Source organism: Onychomys torridus, chromosome 6 (genome assembly GCF_903995425.1).
Source record: "Onychomys torridus chromosome 6, mOncTor1.1, whole genome shotgun sequence".
NCBI classification, from domain to species: Eukaryota; Metazoa; Chordata; class Mammalia; order Rodentia; family Cricetidae; genus Onychomys; species Onychomys torridus.
Window position 1 is genome coordinate 57044473 of NC_050448.1, and position 24558 is coordinate 57069030.

General features: G+C 42.3%; 1 protein-coding gene across 2 annotated transcripts in view; it reads left to right on the forward strand.

Annotated features, from left to right (window-relative positions):
- Positions 1 to 14893: 14893 nt before the first annotated feature.
- Gask1b (golgi associated kinase 1B) overlaps positions 14894 to 24558 on the forward strand; it is a 55702-nt gene continuing 46037 nt past the window's right edge. Inside the window, exons 1-2 of one of the 2 annotated variants that reach the window (XM_036190366.1) lie at positions 14894 to 15037; positions 16304 to 17444. In XM_036190366.1, the coding sequence (XP_036046259.1) occupies positions 16538 to 17444 (907 nt within the window). In that variant the 5' untranslated portion in view covers positions 14894 to 15037; positions 16304 to 16537. Of the gene's footprint in view, positions 15038 to 15360; positions 15564 to 16303; positions 17445 to 24558 lie in introns of those variants that run through there. The other variant, XM_036190364.1, reaches the window with a different exon arrangement.

The following is a 24558-nucleotide window of genomic DNA, read 5'->3' on the forward strand; positions in this document are numbered from 1 at the left end:
TGTTATTAGTTTAGTAAAGGCCCTGCAGCTAAGGTGGAAGCCTGCCAGGTACTCTTTCTTACCTATGGAGACTGACTTCTGCTCAAAGCTCTGAGATGTTGTTTGGTGCTTGGAGAATGCTTATAATCTTCATTTTTCCTGAACATGAAGAAGGATACATTTAATATCTGTCACCCCTGGCAGCTACTTTGTGATTAAGGCAAAAGTAAGTCTGAGAATGAAAACAGCTCTTGGGTGAGGAAAAGGCCAAGAGAATTACAGAGACGGGCTGGAATGGAGGGTCAGTGGTTACAAGAACTGACTGCTCTTTTGCAGGACTCAGGTTCAACTCCCAGCAACCACATGGTGACTTACAACTCTCTGTAGCTCCAGTTATGGGGCACTGACACCCTTTTCTAGAACTTGTTGCCACCAGGCATGCACATGGTATACATACATACAATGCTGGCAAAATACTTATATACATAAAATTTAAAAAAAAATCTGCCGGGCAGTGGTGGCGCACGCCTTTAATCCCAGCACTTGGGAGGCAGAGGCAGGCAGATCTCTGTGAGTTTGAGGCCAGCCTGGGCTACAGAGTGAGATACAGGAAAGGTGCAAAGCTACACAGAGAAACCCTGTCTCAAAAACCAAAAAATAAAACAAATAAATACATAAAAAATTCTGAAAAAAGAAAGGAAGGAAGGAAGAAAATAGTAGAGAAACACAATGAGACAAGCTGAGCTCTGTAGTTCAGACTGACCTCACACTCTCTGTGTAGTCCAAGCTGGCCTTAAACTCGTGGCAATCCTCCTGTTTCAGTCTTTTGCGTCCTAGGATTATAGGTGTGAACCACAGTGCCTTGCCTAGACATGATTTCTCAGGTGGCACTCACTCTTTAAGCCACTATAATACATAACAGGTATAACATCAAGAGAAGATGGATTTGCATTGTCTCTATATTATCTTCAACCAGCTAGTTCCACATTCCAGGGTCTTGGTTTGAAAAGATTTAAGTTCTAAGTCCAAATTCACCCTAGTCAAAAACCTTTGGGTTTCAAGCCATTTAACTCTATTTGAAGCTATTAGGGGGCAATCCATTGGCTTAGGCTAACACAGAAAGGGCAGCGGGAACAGAAACTGAAGCTGGGTACTTCAGCATCCATCATTCCCTCATTCCAAGCTTCTCTTTTAGTTTGTTTGTTTTGTTTTGTTTTTTTTTGAGACTAGGTCTCTCTATATAGCCCCAGCTGTCCCAGACTCTCTGTAGACCTCACAGAGGCCTCAAACTCAGAGATCCTCCTACCTTTGCCTCCTGAATGTGGGATTAAAGTTATGTGATACCATGCCTGGGTATCCTTTTTTCTGAATGCTGCTTCTAGATCTGTTGAGGCTAAGACATGTGGGCATCCATACATCCCAGGGGTTCTGTTTCCAGAACAGAAGAGGGGAGATATCAGGCAAAGTTAGATGACCCCTTTCAGAGTATGGGGCACTGGAGTAGGTGGTGTATAGATGTCAGTAGAAATAATTGCCAAATCTAACAGAGAGAGGAACAGTGGTTCCGTGCTCAAATGCCATTAGAGAACGGAAACAAATACTCTCGGATCTAACAACCTGCTCTTGAAAGTTCAGTGACTAAAACCTAGTCCTGGGTTTCCAACACTATGATCTTGGCCATGTGACTCAACATTACTCTTCCTCACTTCCGTTCTGTTAGGTCAGCATACAGTACTTTAAAAATGGTTTCTCTTTGACGTGACAGCATGGTCTGATGACACCGCTGACATGACAACAGAAGTGAATGACAGGAAGTTTTGGTCAGTGATCACTAGGTTTGTTCCCAGGAGCTCTGACCGTGCCAGTGTTCCGTCTGGCTTCTCTTGGATTATGTGTGCAGAACCTTCAACTTATTTCCTCTACAAAGTCAGTGAGTTCAGTTTAGTTTACCTTTCAAACTGCTTCCAGTGCCCATAAAAATTCAACCACACCTCAGTTATCCAAACCTTGTATTATTTCCTTTTTTAAAAAAATAAAATGCATGTTTGGGTTTATTCTTCTTGGAGTTTATAAGATTTCTTGAACCTGAAAAAAAAATTGACAATTTTCTCTTCAAAGATTGTTTAGTCCCCATTCCCCCTTTACTTTAGTTTTGCACTTTAAATAAACGTTGCCACTGAGTCTGATAATCTGATGCATTTGCTAATTTTCTATTTTCCAACCTCAACTTCCTGTGGGCCAGCTTGGCTAGCTTCTTTTCAGCTGTGCCCATTCTGTGTTTTTTTTTTCCTTTAAGTTTTTAATAAAATATAAAACAACTTCTATAACAACGCAGATACAGCCGAGGGAGAAAAGAGATTTTTTTCAACCCCCATTCTGGTTTTTAATCTTCTGACTGTGAAATCTTCCCTCTACAGGGAGCCTTGTCCCGAGACATCGATTTTTCTCCATTCCTTGGATTGGTAATTTTTATCAGTTTGAAAAATCTCTGTCTTCTTTTCGGTTGTCATTTCTGCTCATGTGTGTCTGATCACACACTGAATCTTTTACTACAGCCAATGCATCTCTGATTTTTTCCAATTTATTTTTCTGACAGTTTTCATATCTTCTACTTTACTAGATTTGGTTGTTCAAATCTCGTGTTCTGCCTTGTGAAACTTTTTTTTTTTTGGTTTTTCGAGACAGGGTTTCCCTGTGTAGCTTTGTGCCTTTCTTGGAACTCACTTGGTAGCCCAGGCTGGCCTCGAACTCACAGAGATCCACCTGCCTCTGCCTCCTGAGTGCTGGGATTACAGGCATGTGCCACCACCACCTGGTGAAACTTTTTTTAAAAAAAACCAAAAACTTTTAATTTCAAATTTAAGTCATTTTGTGGTTTATTTTACTCTAAGATCCAGTATTCTGTGTGAATTCTGTCGATCCTCATTTTCCCCATATTTTGCTATGCTTTATTTTATACATTAAACAGTGTTTTAAAGTCTAAGTCTCTTTAAATTCTTAATCTATATTTCTCAGAGAGAAAAACTAAGAAATTTCCTGGAAATAAGTATATGCAATGAAAAATCTTTAAAAAAAATTGTATATCTTAAGCCTCATCACCTGGTTTTATTTAATAGATATTCCCTTTTTGGAGGAGGCAAAAATAATTACTGTGTTAAACACTCTGAAAAGAAGCATCACTGAGCGTCATAGATGCCCAGCTCTGGTCTTTGTGTTTCTTCCTAGTAACCCTAGAGCAATTATAGTTTTTGTGGTAGCTTCATATACCTTTAAAGTATCAACGAAAGTAGAATTCCAGACAAGAGCTAATGCCATTTGATTTTGTGCAGAATTGTATTGTAATCTTTAAGGTGAAGGTAGGCTAGGAAGGAGATGTTAGTATTTATAGTCTGCTTGCTGGCCATTATCCATTCAGACTCTCTTAATTCCAGCAACAGGTGGAGGATTCATGACCCCATCCCTGAGCACACCAGGGAATACACTACAATAATTACATCAGGATGTTGTGTTTTAGGTTTCAAGATAATCAAACAAACAATCAGGGGTATTACATTATTACAACTTTATAGCTGTGATGCACTATACTGCTTAAACACTAAAATAAGCGATGGGGCAGCCCTGTCTCTCGAAGTAAGAGTGTGCTGAACACTCACAGGCACACTTTCAAACAGGCCAAGACCACCTCATTATTCCGTATGTCCCTTCCTACAGGACAGGTTACAGACAAGCCTCATCAACAGGCTGTGCGTGATTTGCCTGTTAAAATGTCTTGTTTCTTGAAGCATTTCATTGAATGGCTTCACCCCATTAAGGTGTTGTCTTAACCTTTGTCAGGGCAGACTCATTTCAATGCTGACAACTATACGGTGTGAATGTTAATTTTAAGGTGTGCCTCTTAACCGATGTCTGGCTGTAACCAGTCCCCTCCACTTGGAATTCCAGCCTCTGTTTCACTATTGCTTCTCACCTGCGGAAATCCCTGTCCTAGATTCTTCTGTCCGCCGTGGTCTGTGACAGTCCTTTGAAGCTTGCCTCACACATAAGAAGATTAGAGTTTAAAGGGAAAGTCAAGGGCTGACGTATGGGTAAGCTCTTAGGTTCTCTCTCTGACTCCTTTCTAGATCTTTCTTCCTCAGACCAGCGCTCCGTAAGCAGCTGTCCTGGTTTGCTTCTCTGTTGCTGCGGCACAACTCCATGACCAACGCCAAATGGAGGAGGAGAGGGTTCATTTCATCTTGCAGTCTATCATGAGGAGAAATGAAGGCAGGTGTTCAATGCAGGGACCTGAAAGCTGACTGAAGCACAGACCACAAGGAACAATGGTTACAGGCTGGCAGGCTGGATCTCCATGGCTTGCTCAGCCTTCATATACAGCTCAGAACCAGCCTCCCTTAGGTCTCACCACCCTCAGTGGGTTGGACTCTTCCACATGAAACATTAACTAAGAAAATTCTCCATAGACTTTCCAGCAGGCCAATCTGATGGAGGCATTTCTCAGTTGAGAGCCTTTCTTCCCAGATGGGTCAAGTTGATAGACAGCTGATCAGCACAGCATCCTCACTTGACCCTCCTTAGACGAGATTGTTACTTTCTTCTTGGATTCTCTTCATCTTTGCCATAATTTTGAAAATTGCCCTTATGAAAATTCTGAGGTTAAGGTTGGGACATCTCCACGTAAGTCCCTCGGTTAGGACTCCAGGTGCTCAATATTACTTGATATTTGATCATCATTGCCTTCAGAGGTTTGCTTATATGTATTTATAATTTTAAAGCTATTTTTGTAGATTTAATTCAATATATACTATACTATTTGGTCTAGAATACAACTAAATATTAACTACAACAAATATTATTGAGACTGTTCAGTCTAGGCTGACTTGAAAATCATAACAATCCTCCGCCTCCAAAGTGCTAGGATTCTGGATGTGAACCACAATGATGGGAACTCTCTCTCTCTCTCTCTCTCTCTCTCTCTCTCTCTCTCTCTCTCTCTCTCTCTCACACACACACACACACACACACATTTGATAGGGCCAGGATTGCAAACCAAACAAACAGATAATAAAAATAAAAGTTACTTTGCTTACTTGGTTTAAAATATCACACTAAGAGAAAGACACTGAAAGAGAAACTACTCAGTGGGAGCCTGACTGTCTTCCCCAGCTCACTGCTGTTCCTTCCTGTTGTACCGATTATTTGCTGGCCCCATTTCAGCCCCTCCACGGACCTGGCTTTGTCTCATATTTTTAGCTCTTTGCTTCCTGCCCTGTTTCAGGGATTCTGCCCTGGATGTCCTGGAACTCACCTTGTAGACCAGGCTGGCCTCAAACTCCCAGAGATACACCTGCTTCTGCCCCAAGTGCTGGGATTAAAGGCATGTACCACTACTGCTGGTTTCAACGATTGCTATTTTTAATTATAGAAATACAAGGTAACCAGCCTTGATATGAGGGGTTGTGCCTAGTCTTATTGAATCTTGTTATGTCATGTTTGATTGATATCTCCGGAAGGCCTGCTCTTTTCTGAAGGGAAACGGAGGAAGAATGGATATGGAGGAGAGAGGAGGTGAGCGACCGGGGAGGAGTGGAGGGAGGGGAAGCTGTAGTCAGGAGGTATTGTGTGAGAGAAGAATAAATAAAATGAAAAAAAGGAAGCACTCAAGCAGAGCAGCTAAAGATTATGCGGCACTTGCCTGGAGAGCGGCTCATAGGTTTTGCTCTTGGGGAGGACCCGATGGTGGGTCTCAACCATCCATAACTCCAGTTGCAGTCTCTACGTCTTCAGGAACAAAGGTACATATGCACATATCCAGGCACAGTGCTCTTATGGGTTATAAGATTATATGGGACATGTCACATGCTCACTCTGTCTTCCTGTAAACATTTTATATGTACCTCATGGTAGGATCTGTTTTTTCCTTGATGTATTCATGATTTTTCATATTCAGATAAGTGATACTAGTTTGTGCGGGTTTTAAATTCAAGAATATTTATGTTTTAAGGGAATTAAAAATAATTTATTTTATCATTTATTTATTATGCATATGTACATGTGTGTGCATCTGTGTACATGTGTACTTGTGCAAATACGTATGGATGCCCATGGAGACCAGAAAAGAGTGTTGTATCTGGAGGTGGTTGTGAGCTGTGATGTGGGTGTTGGGAACCACACTTAGGTTTTCTGCAAGAGCGTCAAGTGATCCTAACCACTGAGCCATTTCTCCAAACTCTAGATTTAGGGAACTTCTTAAAAACGTGTTGTATACATTTTCCCTTATTTATTTTGAGGATAATCTTGAGGTAACAGAACCTGTGGGAATTTCTAGTTTGATATTATCAATTGAAACAAAAAGTCACACAATTTAGTATTGAATTCTGCTATCTACGGAAAGCTTGAAACTAATAAAAAAGTTTAATAAATTTAGATTTACCAAGGGTCTCAGACAAGCTTCAGCTGTAGAAACTACAGGCTCATCTTATTAAACCTTTTCACTTACTTTAGTCATATATTTTAGAATGAAAGTTACCTGCCTCTTAGCTAAAACTCAACTACATTTGTGTGTGTGTGTGTGTGTGTGTGTGTGTGTGTGTGTGAAGGCCTTGAGTTGATGTCCAGTTTCCTCCTTGATTGCTCTCCACTACAATTACTGAGGCAGGGTCTCTCACTGAACTTGGACCATCACGAAGCTAGCTTTCAGGTAGCTTATCCCAGGGATCACCTGTCTCTACCTCACGAGTTCTGGGACTCAGGTGGCTGTCATGCTTGCCAGGCTTGTGTAGGTTCTGAGCAACCTCCCCAGCTCTGTAACTTAACTGCGTTTATACCTTTAAAATAATTTTTCTTGCCAGGCGGTGGTGGTGCACGCCTTTAATCCCAGCACTCGGGAGGCAGAGGCAGGCGGATCTCTGTGAGTTCGAGACCAGCCTGGTCTCCAAAGCAAGTTCCAGGAAAGGTGCAAAGCTACACAGAGAAACCCTGTCTCGACCCTCCCCCCCAATTTTTTTTTCTTATTTAAGGAAGAAGAGCCTTTCCTTTCCTTTTTTTTTTTTTCAAGTAATCATTGGTTCAGTTTGAAATTCACAACAGATTTTTAGATGATTTGCCAACTAGAATAAACTAGTTCTACAACTACCCAAACCAGCTCAACACTGTCACTTAGAAGATCAGAGACTCGGCATGGTTAGAATGACCATGTTTGAGGTTGCATGTGGGCATGAAGAACTTAATTACATTGAGACAAAACAGAGCAAGAATTGACATGAGAAGTGAGACATTTCTACCGGGTTTGCGCGGGTTCTAAGGGTCGAGGAAGCAGAAGATGTATAAAGTGCTTGAGGATGTTAGAGTGGAGTCTACAAGACAGTTCTTTACCAGCGCTTCTCAACCTTCCTAAGGCTGTGACCCTTTAACACAGTTGCCTATGTTGATGACTGACCACAGTTTGTTTATTTTACTACTAAATCTAAAAGTAATTCAATAGGGATAGCAAAATTTGCTTCATATAATTAATTAATTAACCAATTATTATTTTTTTCGAGACAAGGTCTTACTATGTAGCCTTGGGTGGCCTGGAACCTGCTGTGTAGATGAGGCTGATCTTAAACTCATAGAGATCTGCTAACCTCTGCCTTCTGAGCGCAGATACTACCATACCCCATGTTCACAAACTATTTTTAAATGAGAAAGAAAAGAATAATATAGCAGTCTAGCAATAGGGCAGCAAGCAGCTCACTCTCTGATTAGCCATCAGGCTTTTCCATAAAAGAGAGGTGTCTGCTGGGAATTGAGCAGCTGAACTAATCCAGCTAGCTCACCCCTGACCAGTGTGTAAATGGGAATGAACAACTGTGAGTCTCGGATTTTGGTCACAGTAAATGAGTGCTCCAGAGTTGTGTTTATTTCGTTCGTTTGTTGTTACGGTAAGGTGTTTCATGCACCGATTCATTTACTCCTCATACCAACCCAATAAGTAAATTAATAATAATAATTACTCATTAATTACTCATTAATTATTGTTATTAATAATGGTAATATTAATATTAATATATTTTACTGTCATTGTCATCAATCATCATTGAAGTGGTAACCGAGTGTGTGAGTGTGTGTAGATATATGTGTGTGGGGGGAGGGTGCTTATTTATGAGTGTTCATACACGTGGAGGCCAGAGATTGATATCAAAGTCAATTTCTACCTTATTTTTTGAGAGGTGGCCTCTCACTGAACTTGATTACACCGATTAGCTAAAAGGATCCAACAGAGAGTTTCTGGGGTCCTTCTGTCTCCCCCCCCCCCTACAGTGCTGGGATGACAGGCATGTACTGCAGCCCCTGGCTTTTTAGGGGGGTGCCGGGGATCTGAACTCAGGTCTTCATGCTCACCCAGACCCAGCAGGCTCCTTACTGACCAAGCCAGCTCCTCAGCCCCTGTTCTGGCTTAGGAAAAGTGTGTCCCACTTTTAACTTAAAAGCACCAAATTATCTGGAAGAAAATGCTTCAATTTCTGATTTCACACTTAATATGTTTTTGTGACAAAGGTTCCTGATTTCAATTAACATCCCCAAGGCGCTGACTATCACTTTATGCAGATCGCCACTGACTACTTATAATTTTAAAAGGCAAAAATTACCCATGGTTTGAATCCTAAGCAGCATGGAGAATACACTCCTGATTATAAGATATAGTCGTGAAGCAAATTCTAGGTAATGAGTCACATTAGCAACTTCTGACAACTGAGTCGTGAACCTGAAATCATGCACCGACCATGGGCCTTAGCTATGGCTGGCTTCTTAGAGTCGATCTAGAGTTTAGTCATTACAAGAAAAGTGGAATGAATGACCAGCTGGAACAGCCTAGCCATCACTGTGATAAGCACTTTACCTATAAGGTGTAATCTTGTTTTAGAACCACCCAGTGAGTTAGACAAAGGCAGCCTAGTGTTTCAGCTGAAGAAAGTGAGTAGAATCGGCCCAAAGCTCCTAGCTGAAGTTAGAGAGTTTTTGTTTACAGATTCTTCAACCTAACCTAATCAAATGCAAATTGGCAGTCATAAACTATACTGCCTACCTCTATGTTGTGAGCAATTAGTGCGAAAGTGAAACAGGGGAATTTGTCTCTGAGCTGGTGATTACTGCGGTCAGGGATGGCTCCCTTCTTCAAAGAACTGGAATGCCGAATGCAGTCTCTCCTGCGGAAGGACAATAAGGGTGTGCTGTAGTCAGGAAAATCCGCTCAGTCTTCTGAAGACACTTCCTGTCCTTCAGCACCTTCCTTCGCCTTTCCTCTTTTATTTCAGGACACACTCTAGGCTTCCAGTAAAAAACTTTTAGGTTGATGTGTTTTGGTGGCACTACAAGTTACCTGACCATGGCCCTGAGGGGTGCCTGGGAAAGCACCGTGATTCCACTTCAAAGGCTGCCAGTGGGCACAGGGTCGCTCTCCTGCGTGTGTTTCCCTTAGATAGTCCACCCACACCCAGCTGTGCATGTTCTTGGTTTTCATCCCATAGCTCAGATTCCTTTTCCACTGTGGTCCAGGTGTGCACAACCTGTCTGATATATGTATGACCACGTACATGTACAAGTTTTATAGATGGATAGGCTGAATTAAGAGAGACACTTATGTACATGTTATAACCTTGCTTAGAGAAAGAGATGGGATCCATGGGGCTGGGGATATGAGGGTGAGTGACTCAGCAGAGTGTGATAATAATGTATTCAGTGACTTAGGAAGGAAGCGGAACTCTCGGAAAGGGTTGTGTAGGGCAACCATAGACAAATTGCAAACGTGACTTTGGATCTTCTCACAGCTTTTGGCTTTATTGGTCCTTTCTTCTCTAACCTCTTCTCCCCTCAAGTCCTGCTCCATTGCTTGTGGATTCTCATCCAAGATGGTGGTCCTCAACTTTTGGATTCCTGGATGGCTTGTGTCAATGAAGATACTGGCACTTGTATCCAAAGCTTCCAATTCAGTAGATCTGGTGTTACAACCAGGGAATCACACTTCTAGGAAACTTGTGGTTGTAGCTGATGCTGTAGGGGCATGGCCACAGTTTGAGAAGCATTAGGCCAGGGCTTTACTTGGTTATCTTAATATTTTCAATCATTAATTCATTTACTCAACATTTACTGAGATATTATTGAGCCGAGCAATGTTGTCTCAGTTTGCTCTCCATTGCTGTGAAAAGTACCAAAACCAACTCAGGGAAGAAAGGATTACAGTCCGTCCGTGAGGGACATGGGGCATGAGCTCAAGCAAGAACCTGGAAGCAGGAATTGGAGCAGAGACCTTGGAGTAACATTGCTTACTGTGTTCCTCCTGGCTTGCTCAGCCTGCTTCCACATACAACCCAGGACCACTTGCCCAAGGGTGGCACTGCCTATAGTAGACTGGGTCCTCCCACAGCAATCAATAACTGGAAAAAAAAATGCCCCACAGGCCAATCTGATGGAGGCAGTCTCTCCACTGAAGTTCTCTCTTCCCAATTTACTCTAGTTTGTATCTAGTTAACAACAACAGCAAAACTAACCAGCTCAAATGCCTTAGAAATTCATGAATTCCACAGAACCCCTGGGTTTGACCACCATTCAGCAGTTTCATAAATGCTAAACGGTTTAGTAATTTATGAAGGGGCTCTAGCAGGTCTGAGCATGGCAAACACAAGCCCGAGTATGGCAGACACTGCAGATAGGTTTTGCCCTTTTAACCCCTTCCCTCTCCCTTGCTAAAAACCTTACTTTCCTAAAGCTAGCCCCCAAGGTCTTTCCCCTTATTTAGCCACTGACTTATTGCAGAGACAAAACACCAAGGTCCACCAATCAAAATTCATTATTTGGCCAATATGTCCAATCAAGATTTACCAACTCACCCTAGCACAGACTCTCCCCCGCCTCCCCACTTAACAACCCACTGCAGAAACACCCTCTCTTGCTGGTCTTACTTGCCCTGGCTGCGGCTGCCTTTGCAGTCTCCCTGGGACCCCCTGCCCCTCTGGGGTAATAAGTCTCCTTTGTGCTGAGAATTTGGTAGTCTGGGTGTGTCGGGTACTGATTCCAAGGGGCTACCCTCCCTTTCAGTCTGTTTTCCCAAATCTCGCCAGGCACTCTTCAGCAGGAATGACTTGAATTGTGGACTGTCACTCTCCTGCATGAGATAAGTCCAGGGGCACCCCTTAATAAAGCTCTTAATTGTGTCTCAGGGTTGTCAAGCCTTGTCACTCATATGCTTATAACTCTGTCAGTTCTGGACACTACATATAAGCTTAGCTCATTCATGTTTCCTGGCTGTGCCGCTGCTTAAGGGCAAATCACTACTGCCCATGCAGTTGCTGCTGTCTCCTACAGTGTCACGTGTTCCACCCCATGGATGCTGCCCTGCTATCTCCCAAAGTAGACAGCATCTAGAAGTGCCTGAGCAGCACTGGAGAGAGCCCTCAGATCCTGCGTCTTATCTCCTCAGCTAAAACCTGAAACCTGTTGCTTGTATCTCATTACATCTCAGAATACACAGCAGTACCTCCAGTCAGTGTTTTCCTATAGTTATATCTCCCATGACTCTATTAGGGCTGCAAAGTGAAAATGGGTGGGTGAGCAAGGCTTGTGATACCCCATACTGTCTTTCCGAATCTAGTGTTCTCACGGGTTCATAACACATGTATGTGCAGTTACACGCCCACATATCAGATCTGCTGCACATATTTGAATCACAGAAGGTGGCATGGAAGCTCTCAAAATACTAGAATTCTGCCGTTTTGTTTCCTGCACGTGTATGGTGTTTTATTTATAATTCGGAAGCATCTCCAGTGTGCCAAATGTAGTCCAGCATAGCTAGGGGGACTTCCTTCCTTCAAATACAATCCCACAGCATATTTTCCATTATATAAACTGTGCCTGAGTTGAGGGAAGATGCTTTGCAGTTCTGGTCTAATTCTTGCTAGGGACTCAAGTGTTGAGCCAGCTTTGACCAGTCTTTATTTACTTTTGAAGATGTGGATCTACTGCTGTGTGCTTCTGTCCAAGCTGAGGATGTCCTGGGGCCAGTGTGCAGGGACTGGTTCTTCCCCATGTGTGGTCTGCCTGCAGAGGTTGGGCAGCACATTGAGGACACAGTACCCACCTCTGAAATAGAAATATTTAGTTGTTTAGATTCCCTGAGTATTTTGGTAATAGTTTAGATAGTCTTCAATTAATTTACCAGACTCTCTCTTTTTCCTGATGGGGTTGGGGGGTTGGCTCAGTGGAGAAGAGTACTAGCTGCTCTTGTATGGGACCCAGGTTCCGTTTCCAGTACCTACATGGTCACTCACATCCAAATGTAACTCCAGTTCTAGAGGATCTGAACTATTTCCTGACTGCCATGGACAGCATACACACACGGTGCACATATATACAGGCAAAATACTCATAAATAATAAATAAGTAAATAGATCTAAAAATAAATAAAACTCTATGACAACTCTGAATTGAAGCAAATGCTAATTATTCTAATATTCTTAAGTCATCTAAATATTAAGAGGTGAAATAACCATCTTATAAGTCATTCTTATTTCAAATCTGTTAAGTTGGCTACTATACATTTGGGGAAAATTGTGTAGCTCTGGTTGTCCTGGAACTTGCTATGTAGACAAGGCTGATTTTGAACTCAGAGATCCTACTGCCTCTACCTCCTGATTGCTGGGATTAAAGGAATGTGTTATAACACCTGGCTGCTGCTGTATATTTTGTCTGTTATGGTATGACTTGTTCACGCAGAGATTTCTGTTAATGCATCAGGGCCATTCTAACACACAACTTAAAGAGGTGGTGCCACATTTCTAGGAAAACAAGGCTACATGGGTGATGGCAGGACATTTATTTCCCATGGAAAGGCCAGGAGCCTCCTTTTGCTATTAATTAGTTTTAGCTTCCCTTGAACACTGGGATTGCTAGACCCAGGCTCATCATGCAGTGAGGAGGTAGATGGATCCAGAATGAACTCATTATACAGAAAGGAAAAGACAAAAACAAAAAAAAAAATTACAAAACAAAACAAAATCCCAGATGGGTCTCCTTGCTTTTTGTTTTGTTTTTGTAGATTTTTTTTTCTTTTGTGTGTCTGTGTGTGAAAGTTGTCTCATGAATGCTTGGCAAGTGCTCACTGTCAATGAGCTATCGTCCCAGTTCCTGGCTATAGGTTTTGTTTTGCTTGTGTGTGTGTGTGTGTCTTTGAGATAAGTTCTTGCTATTTAGCTCAAGCTGGCCTCTAATTTATTTTTCTCAGCCTCCGGCGTGCTGAGATTGTAGGCACGTGCTGCTGTGTCCATCTCCTTGTCAGACTTTTTGAGAGGCCAAGATAGCTTCTGCAGAGGAAAGGTATTCAACTCTGAAATGAAATCAAGAGTTAGACTCTGTTACAGAATCAAACAGTTTAAGAAGTTATGTAGATACATCTAGGACTAACAATGACTGACAAGCTTTGAATCCTTCCTCTTCCACCCCAGTGTAGCTAGAGGAGTCCTAGAGCCCACCTGCAGTCTTACTCAGGGGCTTTGAAGGACGTGATGAGGCCCAGAACAGGTCTCATGGGCAGTGGAAGGAATGATACACTGACTGATTTCTGATTACATCTAATGAGCCTCATCTCTTGTATTGGTTTATTTTTACAACACAAATAATTTCTTGTGCTTGTTCCAAATTCTATAATAATAGCATTGCCTTGGCTCAGCAAGCCTCAGTAGAAGATTCTTTGAGAAATTCAGTAGGGTGTGGACAGGGGGAGATAAAGACAAATGTATCACCAACTCTTCCAGGTGGTCCTTCCAACACTGCTATCTCATTAACCACAGCGGGAAGCTCTCGGGATGAATGCTGTTGTCTGGGGAATGAGATACAGAGGATTAGACAAGTACCAGTATGCAACACAGCACGTGAGTGAGGGGGAGAGCCACCCTGCCTTCCTTGCTAGCCGGTTCTATGCTGACCATGTGCCTTAGCACATGCTAACCCCCATTTTGACTGAAGGAGGAGGACCAATTGTTCTTTTCTAGTAATGACCACTATTTTGAGGTAACAGAGGGGTCAGCCAAACTTACCAGTGAACACAACCTTTATCTGCTTCCCAGGCACCCGTAAAGTTGCCTTAAAGATGTCTGGAAGAGGCTGCTGCCAAGCGTTTATTTTTAACTTTTTAATTTAATATCTTATATTGTTAAAAACAGGACTTAAGATCGCCCACATGTCAGGCAAGTTTTCTTTCAGTAAGCTACATCTCAGCCCATGGCTTTCATTTGTTGAGACCTAGGACAATTAATCTTTTGAATATGTGAGAAGCATAAAAAGCAACTCAACCATAGGCCCCTGTCAGAACGTTCTGAGGTCGTCTCTAGAAAGTAAATTCATGTTCATGGAGTATGTGTTTTAAGAATTTGGGAGCATAAAGAAAATGACTTCAGTGCCTGAATTCTCATGAAGTGTAGCCAAAGCCTGTCAAAACCTCATGGTCAGTCTTGAAATGTTTTATCTCTTTTAAACATGCACCAGAACTTCTAAAGAGGAAGCAAAGTTTGAGCATGAGAAATTCTTGTTTTTTTTATTTTTTATTTTATTTTATTTTTTATATTTTTGGCATTGTAACACAGTATTTTTAGGATTAAAAAGCATCGTATTCTAATCTACTCACTCCCTGGCATCACAACCTTTTTCCTAACAGGGAAAACCACCCTGTCCGGTTGGTGGCTTCTTGTTTGACTCTACATGCTGCAGAAGAAAAGAAAAAAAGCCCAGTGAGACCCCAAGGTCGTCTGCTCTGGCCTTTGTGCCAGGACATGCAAATGACCCAGGCCAATCACTAACCTGTTTTTAAAAGACCTCCAATCAGAAGGCGTCCAGGCTGCTTTCTGAGTACTGTTGCTGGGGGCAGTTGCACATCACAAGTGCCTTCCCATCTCCCCCACTCTTATCTCACGCTTCCATTTTCCTCCTCATTTCCAGTTACCCCTTTCTTCGCTTTGTTTTCACTTCCTGGCCGTTTCTTCCCAGAATTGGTGGGAGACAACTGTTAGTCCACAAACAGCCCAGATGTAAGGTAAGGTGCAGGCCCTGGTTCTCTGGTGTCTGGTCCCCACCTCCTGCTCAGGCAGGGGTCGGTCAGTGGCGCTCCTCATTTTACAAGGCGTTTATTTGGCAGTGGGGTCTCCACCAACCTCAGCAAACACTTGTGATCCCTCCACTGCCCAGGACTGACACTTCTGTGTTGGTTAGCAAGCGAGACGCTAGAGGGCTCCCAGGGGTCGAAACAGGCAGAAAGTTGTTTGAATGAAAACTGACTCCAAACTGTGTTTTGAGAACTCAAAATTAAATTTTACTTTTTTTTTTTAAAGTCATTTTTAAAAAGACCCTCACGTGTCTGAAAGCTGTGCAGCAGCCAGTTTACAAATGCCTGGGCTTCGCTGTCAGAAGGCAGCAGCTTTTAGGGCTGAGCTGAGATGTTTGAAAGGTGGAGCACTCTTGACCATGAAATATGCTCTCCTTGCATGCCGCAGCCTTTCAAAGTTCTGTGCATTAGAAGCAGGGATTCCATTCTATCTGGAGCTGAGTGTGGGGCCAGCGCTGTAAGTAAAGTGTTGTTTTTCTTTGTAAACCAGTTTCTTCCTCTACTGAAAAATGTAGGGGAACAAATGTGGAGATTCTTTTCTTACTTTCTGCTCTCTTTAGTGGAAAGAAAAGAAATAAAAATTAATTGGATTTTTGGGGTGTGTGTGTGTGTGTGTGTGTGTGTGAGAGAGAGAGAGAGAGAGAGAGAGAGAGAGAGAGAGAGAGAGAGAGAATAACTGCCCCTCTTTCCAAGCTATACAGACATTAAAAGCAGTTAAATACCAATGTAAGATAATAAAATACATTGTGGAGACAATCTGGGGCATTTCATTTAAAGAGAATATGTTGAAATGTGAACTCACTACTTGGTGTTTTTGCCTAAGTAGTTAGTTAATCCATATCTTATAAAAATTAGGGTGTTTATAAGAATTTCAGATGTGTTGATTACTTGTCTTGAGTTATTTCTGAATCACACAATGGGTGTGTGCAGGGGATCCCGCGTTGATGACATTTTAATACTTCACAGTCAGGTGTAGTGGTTTTAACCATACACCATCAAATGCTCTTTGCAGCTTGCTTTCATTACTTTAAAGCGAAATCAGACTCACACACCTAGCTTGTTTCCACGTTTTAAACTTTTACACCAAACTTGGTAGTATTTATGGAAGGAAAGGGTTACTCTCCTCTTTCCTCCTGCAGAGGAACTGAAATGGGTTGAGATGGTGACTCAGTCAACTTTGTTTCCATTCATCCCCAGAGCCAGCCTTTCTCTCTCCTGAGGAAGGCTGATAGGCGTTTAAAAGGCTTGTGGTGGCCGGTGTCCCAAGTGTTCCCAGCTCCCGCAGCGACCCTTCCCTTTCACCTCTGCTTACTGGAGACGACTTAGATATCGAAGCAGACTGGACGGTTGGATTCAGGAAGCCATGAATCATGTCACTAGAAACGAGCTGCAGACTTTAAACTCCGTTCAGCATGTGGAAGCGGCAGAGAAATGACCTGTCCAGACAAGCCGGGGCAGCTCATAAACTGGTTTGTCTGCTCCTTGTGTGTCCCTCGACTGTGTAAACTCTGGAGCAGCCGGCGTCCCAGGACCAGACGGAACCTCTTGCTGGGCACTGCCTGTGCCATCTACCTGGGCTTCCTGGTGAGCCAGGTTGGCAGGGCCTCCTTCCAGCATGGGCAGGCCACTGACAGGGGCCCTCCTCACAGCCGCAACAACTTCAAGGTACCCTTCCCGGAGATCCCCTTGGATGGTACCCTGGCCCCTCCAGAGTCGCAGGGCAATGGGAGCACTCTGCAACCCAACGTGGTGTACATTACCCTACGCTCCAAGCGCAGCAAGCCTGCCAATATCCGTGGCACGGTGAAACCCAAGCGCAGGAAGAAGTATGCAGTGGCATCTGTAGTTCCTGGTCAGGAGGCACTGGCTAAACCATCCTTTATACTGCAGGACGTTGTACCGGCAGCAGATGCTGAAGTACCTGCCTATGTTCAGGGTTACCTGACAAAGGTTGGGGAACGACCCTGGAGGGTGCTGCGTGGTCCTAGAATCAGAACTGGGGGTTCAAATTTGCGGCCGCCTGGGACGCGGGAGAGCAACATCAGGATTTACAGTGAGAGCGCCCCCTCATGGCTGAGCAAAGAAGACATCCGCATAATGCGCCTGCTGGCTGATGGTGAGGTGGCTAGCATCCTGCCAGCCTTCTCTAAGAGTGGTGCCCACTTGCTGGTGTTGGAAGGGAGCACCTCAGGCTCTGTGCCTGGCTGCGGGCCTAGCCGCTGTGGGCTACTCAAGCAGCCCCTGGACATGAGTGAAGTGTTTGCCTTCCACTTGGACAGGATTCTGGGTCTCAATAGGACCCTGCCATCTGTGAGCAGGAAATCAGAGTTCATCCAAGGTAACAGATTCACTTGCTTCTTATTTGCAGCTGTTGGAGATTTGGGATCATTTTCTCTTTTCCCTCACTCTCATGAAATGATTTTTCCCCACCCACGTTTCCCTTTTGGACAGCAGCAGCAGCAATAGTGTCGTCTTTCCATATGCGTGGCATTCTTTCTCCCAGGCTGGTGATGTTAGTGTTCCAGCATATGGCTGTGCTGGGCATGTGAGGGTAAGCCCACACTGTGCAGTCTTTGCTGTCCATTTCCCTTGCTGAACTTTTCTGTGCCATATTAAATCTAATTAAGGCCAATGACAATTTGCCTGATGACAAGAAGCCAGGGTGGAGGTACAGAATTTGCTCATAGTTCTGTATATTATTAGGTTTCTATGGAAACATCCTTCCAAGGACGATTTAAAGAGTAAGAGGGGGCTAGAGAGATGGCTCAGTGGTTAAGAGCACTCAATGCTCTTGCAAAGGACCAAGGTGGAGTTTTGTTCTTAACATACACATGGCGGCTCTCTACTGCCTGTGACTCCAGTTCAAGGGTATCCAACAGTGCCTTTTGACCTCTGCAGGCACCAGGAATGCATGGGGTACATTTGCACACATGAAGACAAACACTTCACATAAAATAAAGATTCAAATAAAAAAGTAGTAAGAGGAAACTGAGTTATCTTTCCACAGTAAATAGAATCTTTGCCAGAGCTTCAGACAGAACTGACCATGTAAGAGCCAAGTCTTTTAATTTCTCTGTCACTGATGGACTCAGCCTCTATATTTAATAAATAAAGAAAATAAGGTGAAATCATTGATGTACTTAGAATGTATACTAACTAGCCATTTGATGTCTTCAAACTTCATTGTTTATGGCATAATTTTCAAAATTGTGTCTTCCGGGAGCACAAAGGTAGTGTCTGGGGCATGTGGCCACTAACTGAAGTACAAAGTCACAGTGCTGGTCTGTGGGAATGATCACGCCATACAGAGGATACTCTCTGAATAAAGATGCCATGTCAGGGTTGGAACCTGAAGTATACTCAGTCAGTGACTTATATTGGAATGTAGAATAATCCATATGTTACAAAATAAATCCAGGCTGAAATGTTATAGTCTCTCTCTCTCTCTCTCTCTCTCTCTCTCTCTCTCTCTCTCTCTCTCTCTCTCCCCCTCCCTCTCTCTTACTTACCTCAGCTATGAAATGGCAAAATTGTCCACTTCATGCAGTTGCTGGGAGCTCAAACATGGAAAACAGTTCTTGGCACAAACTTCAGTAAGTTTGGCTATTGCTGTAATTACACCAAGTACATGAAGAACCAAGTCCATTGAGTTGCTCTGAGCCTTCAACCCTCAAAGGTCATTTTTTCTTATGAAAAAAACTAGCAGTAAAACTCTTGCTCTCTTGACTCTGCCTAATTTCTTCCCAGATTCCTCTTGGATATTTGGTTCTGTGCCTTGGGTTCCTAGCATATCTCCAAACTAAGATTCAGTTTGAAGAAGTCCCTGGCATGGTCCTCTCTCCATTCATACCTAAGTAGCAGTTGAAATAAATCAGTAGGGTCACAGTCGCAGCTCAGTGTGGTGAGTTAAATTCCTAGGATTTCAAATCAAATGGCTCCCATGCTCACTCTGTTCTCTCTTTAGTCTCTTCTCCCTGTGGGTTTTTAGAGTCATGAAGGCAGGCCAGCTTCCCCAGGAGCCTCGGAAATGACTCACATGGAGCTGCACATCACCTCATAGGCGTGAGTTGTTACAGTGAGGCAGGCAGCATGAAGAGGCCAGTTCTGGCATGCAATGGACACTCTGAGGATTCTGCTTTCTATGTGACTTTGTTCTCCTGATTTCCATTGAGTATGAATTTCCCCTGTCAGGACCTCCCATTCTTCTCGTAGCTCAAACTTAGTTTTACATGCACAGGTCTGAGCTCTGAAGGGGATCTGGCTCATTCATTTTGTGCCATCATCCCTTCCACTAGTCTCTGTGCTGTCCGGGAGGCAGCAGTATTTCCTATATTCTTTATTGTATTCCTGGATCTTATTGGAGTGTATAATATACTGCAGATACTCAATGAACATGTCAGATGCATGCAGGAATTCCTTCTTGCCTTGTTCCTTTGATGCCAAACAGTAAATCTGTATCTGCCTCCAGCTTCTAATATAAGGACAGTATTAGTATTTTTATACTAGATCTGGGCTGGGGTTCATCTAGAGGCCTCTTAAAAAGTTCTTTATGGAGGCTAATAACAAATGTTCATGGTAATAGCCTCACAGTACAAATAATAAGGTTTATAGATGTATTGTGCTGAGTACAATCAGCATGATGTGTTGGCATTATGCTAGCATGATTCGATGATGGGCTTTCTGTAGGAGGAGCAATAGTATTTGTTTAGACAATATGATTTGGTCTAGAGATACATCTTTTTATATGGAGGAGAGAGTAGGTAGTAGCCCATCTCATACATAATATATCCTAAATGCTGTTTCTATTCTTTAACTTTTAATTATGGTTATGAAAATTACGTTTATATCTAGGACAATAAAGGTGACTTGTCTGTGGTGCAGTTCAGTATAGCTGTTTGGGTTACCTCATGAACTCTTTCCAAGAAACTTGTGCAGTTGGCATTTTTTTAAAACCTTAATTTGAGATGAAAGAAAAGTAAGGCTTTTTAGGGTTATAAAAGGAGAATGAGCTATTTGAGAACATGAAGAATTCAAGCTCCCTTTTCTCCATATTTTTCTCCTGAATTTCCAAGTCTTTCCCATTTCCACCAACCAGCTTTCTCTAAACAAATCTTTTAAGGAGTCATGTGGTCTGTCTTTTTTCTATCCACGTTCTTAGCAATTATAAACTTGTTATTTAATACAGTTATCACAGGTGACCCACACTCACACACACATATACACTGTGGAGACCTCTTTTCCAAGAAAACAGCTATTGCCACCATAACTGAGACTCATTGTATGTCGCTTCTTATCAAGCATGATTTTGTTTTAAGAACTGAGTCTCCATTGTCATATTCAGTCCACAAAAAAATTTCAGAGGTGCACTCAAGTCACAGGTCTTTGGAACTCCATGATATGAAATTGAAGGATATGGAGATTGAAGCCTGGAGTGAATAGTACTTGGATTAAAAGCACATGAGTATAAAAGAATATCAAAGGGATGTCTGACATTCCTAGGGAGATGCAAAGGAGAAACCTGAGTGATTTGTCCACTCTTGGTCTCTCAGCTGAAGCTCTCTATTGATTCGGTCCAATGATAAGAGGGTCCAAATTACAGATACATCTCACCTTACAATAATTTTATGTACTGGAATTAGAAGACACACTTAATATGGTTAACATATGGAATCACAGCTCAGCCTGTTTCATCTTAAGCATGATTAGGCAGCTCCCAGGAACATTTGCATTAGCCAATATCTGGGCAAAATCATCTACCATAAAGTCTGTTTTGTAATGAAAGCTCATACATGCAGAGCGATGTATGTTTCATACACATGATGGGATGTAAAACACAGTATCCAAGTAATGCCTGCAATATAGCATGCTAGCAAGTGTTGATTGTCTACCTTCATTTACCTTCACAGTCAGGTGGCTAACCTGGGCTCAATGTTACCACATTCCATTTCTAGAAAACATCATCAGATATCACTAGTCCAAGGAGAGATCAAAACTCAGACTGAATTCAAAATATGCTTTCTATTGAAGACTCTTATCTCATCCTAAAGTTGAAAAGTAGCAAGTTAACTTGAGCCATGGTACAGGAACTGTCAATACATGGACTATCTTCAGTATATTTTTTTCAAGATTAAAAAAATTAAATTATATGCATAGGTGTATCTGAGTATTGGCTTATGGATGTAGGTGTGGTGCCCTCAAGCATCCAGAGCAGGGCATTGGGTCCCTTGGAGCTGGAGTTACCCATGATTTTGAACTGCTTGGCATGGGTGCTGGAAATGGAATTAGTCTTTCACAAGTGTAATATGTGCTCTTAACCATCTCTCCAGCCCTGTCTTCTCAAATTTAAAAATTGATAAAAGTAATAGCGATTCAATCATCACAGAGTTATTAGCTCAGCTTACTCTTTGGACCAGCTCTTGGTTGTAGAATGATACATTTTAAATGAATCTCTTTGGACATAAAATACACATTTGAAATCAGTGGGCTTGCCAGCATTTATAATCAACCATTTTCTGAAATGCTGCAAAGCTATTCTAGAAAAAGAAGAGAGTATGTATGGGCATATTTGTAATTAGGTAGGGGATGACAGCAACGTGCCACCATACAAGTCATTATCATGGGCACAGATTCCTGTTCTATAGTTCTCTTTGAGGGAAGTCCAAAGATAAAGCATCCAGGGACCTTTAAACAGGGTCCAGTTTTGGGATCCTCTTTAACCCTGTAAGATTAAGAAGGTATAAACCTCTGAGGGAAGAGAGAGTTTGGGTAGACATGCATAGGGAAAAAGAGAAAACTGTGCAGTGGCTGATGGCTGGTTGACCATGTAACACTTGTTAGGACCAACATGGCCAACTGGGATGACCCGTAAGTGTCTGTTACTTCATTATTAAGATATTGGCAACAGTGTACTTGCCTAACATGCACAAGGCCCTTGATTCAGTTCCAAGAACTGCAAACAAATGAATCAAATAAAATATCAGTAACATCTGTTATGTAGAATTGAAAATAAATATAATAGACAGGACATCACATATGCTACAGGCACTGTGTGATGCCTGACAGTAACATCTTTGTAAATGCATCTTACTGTATCTGACACCTTCACAGATGTGGGAAATTACATATAAGAACAGAAAAGGGTAGAAAACCCTGTTGGGGAAAATCCCCTCCCGTTTCTGGAATTCCTTGTTTTTCTCCACCTTAATTCATGAATAATCCTTTCCTTTGTTAAAGTTTGTCTATGAAATCAGTTATCTAAAATCCTGAGGGTCTTCCCACATCTTGAGAAACCAACACCCACCCTTGGGTGTGTCCTTCTGTCATTTCCTTAATAAACCCCAACTTGGTTTTATAAAAACATTAATGAAATATAAAATGATATTTTTTCAGTAATATTCAACTGGTCATCTATAAAGACCTGGTGTCAGACAGGATGCAGTATATAATGGAGTTGTTAGCCATGTACATAAGACAACTCATGACCATGCACCTGGTGTCATGACGCATGTGGGAAACCCCATATAAGGACAGAAAAGGCACACTCCCAGCCCCTATTACTTTGATTTTAAGCAGGGAAATTCTGAATCTATATAAGGTTATGAATTTTTCTCCAAGCCACATGGCTAGTGACTCGTGGAGATGGAACTTGTTCCTGATTCTTCACAGGCTAATTTTTCCCCAGGTTTCTTCTATAAGTCAACATTATGTTTTAAATTCTATCTGGGATAGTTATAGGATAATGACCAAACTGTATACATTTTAGCATGATAGTTTCTGATTGTGCTACTATGTCAACACATTTATTTCCTTTTTCAGTTCAACAATATAACTCTGACAATGTCTTTGCTCAGGGGAAGAAGTATTGATGTTCACTTTGAGTACTGCTGCACTTATTTTTAAATGCAAGCTAAAATTCTAATATTTAACAGATTTGCTTGTTTAGTGTGAACATATGCATATGAAAATATGCTTGAACATGTTAATTTGCTTTCTGCCTCTCTTTTCTTACACAAGACTCTCAAATTATTACAAAGGTCACCAGATACTTCATGGTGTTGTAGTGATATATTCAGATGATTTAAAAAAAAATATTTAAAAATATTCATGCAGGTTAAGACAAAGCAGACAGTGACCACGTGAAAGTCAATACATTTAAAAAGGAAACCCAGGGCTGGGCAAGGTGGCTTAGCATGTAGGTAAAGGCATTTGCTGTCAGGCCTGACAACCTGAGTTTGATCTCTGGAACTCACACAGTGGAAGGAGAGAAACAACTTCTGAAAGTTGTCTTTTAACTTCATCAAGAGCCCTGGTATGTGCGTGTTCTCCCCCCTAAATGCATGCATGCATGCATGCATGAATGAATGAATGGAAACCCAGTGCCCTCTGCGACCTCTGAATTAGTAGCTCTGCCAAAGCTTCCCAGGAGTCTGCACATTACTGGGAATGGGTCTCAGGAACACCATTTGGGTAGCATTTAGGCATCTTGCTATTTTTCATAGCCAGCATGGAAGATGCATTATGTATGCTTTATTTTTAGGATGCTGTTTTACTGCCACGGAGCTGTCATGCTGAATTGAGGTAGGCTAGTTCCAAAATTTCTGTGCAGTCAGCTGCTTAGGTGACAAACTACAGGCACCCCACAACTTCCATCTAAATCCATCGCGTGTCCCCAGGTGCTCACTCTGTCCCAACTTGCATTGCCTCTTCTCATTACGGAGCAGGAGAAATACATTGTGTGTTTTTATTTTCCTGTCTTCTCAAGTTTCCTGGATCATCCTGGGGAGTCCTAGCTGATGCTGTATCTATCTTCCAGAGTGGAGGGATGGTAGCTTTACTTTTTTTCTGTTGTTTCAGGGGTCAGGTAGAGATGGAATCCATTCCTTGGAGTTCTGAGAACTTCTCCACAACTTGGAAACACAGTGGTTCTGAATTCTGCAAACTTCCAGCATGTCTGCAAAATTTCTTAAAATATTCATTTAGGGAGTGTATAACCATGTTTTATTCTTAAAATTTTTGCTCAAAAGCACATTGTGTTCTTTATCAGAAAAGCCCCGAGGCTATTTCTTTAGCAATCAAACTGAGCTGGCCAGCTTAATACTTGCATTCATTTGGGGACAAAAGTTTACTGAGCACCCTTCCCAACATCATTGGCCGGCTGCAGTGTTTGCCTACTACATACCTTCCCAGACACACTGGAGACCTGGCAACCTTCTCCTATGCATCCAGAATTTCCTCCTTTATCTCATACTGGACTAGGACAGAAGTGATAGTGAATGATTGTCATGGTATTCACACTGTAAATATGTGCTTCAACTCCATGCAATTCTGCTCCTTCTCTAGGATCGTATTTATCTGCATTGCTTTAACAAATGTTTGTTGAGCACCCGCTTTATACCAGTCCCTCTTCCAGTCCTTGGGGCTGCATCCCTATACAACGTAGTTCAGGGTGATTG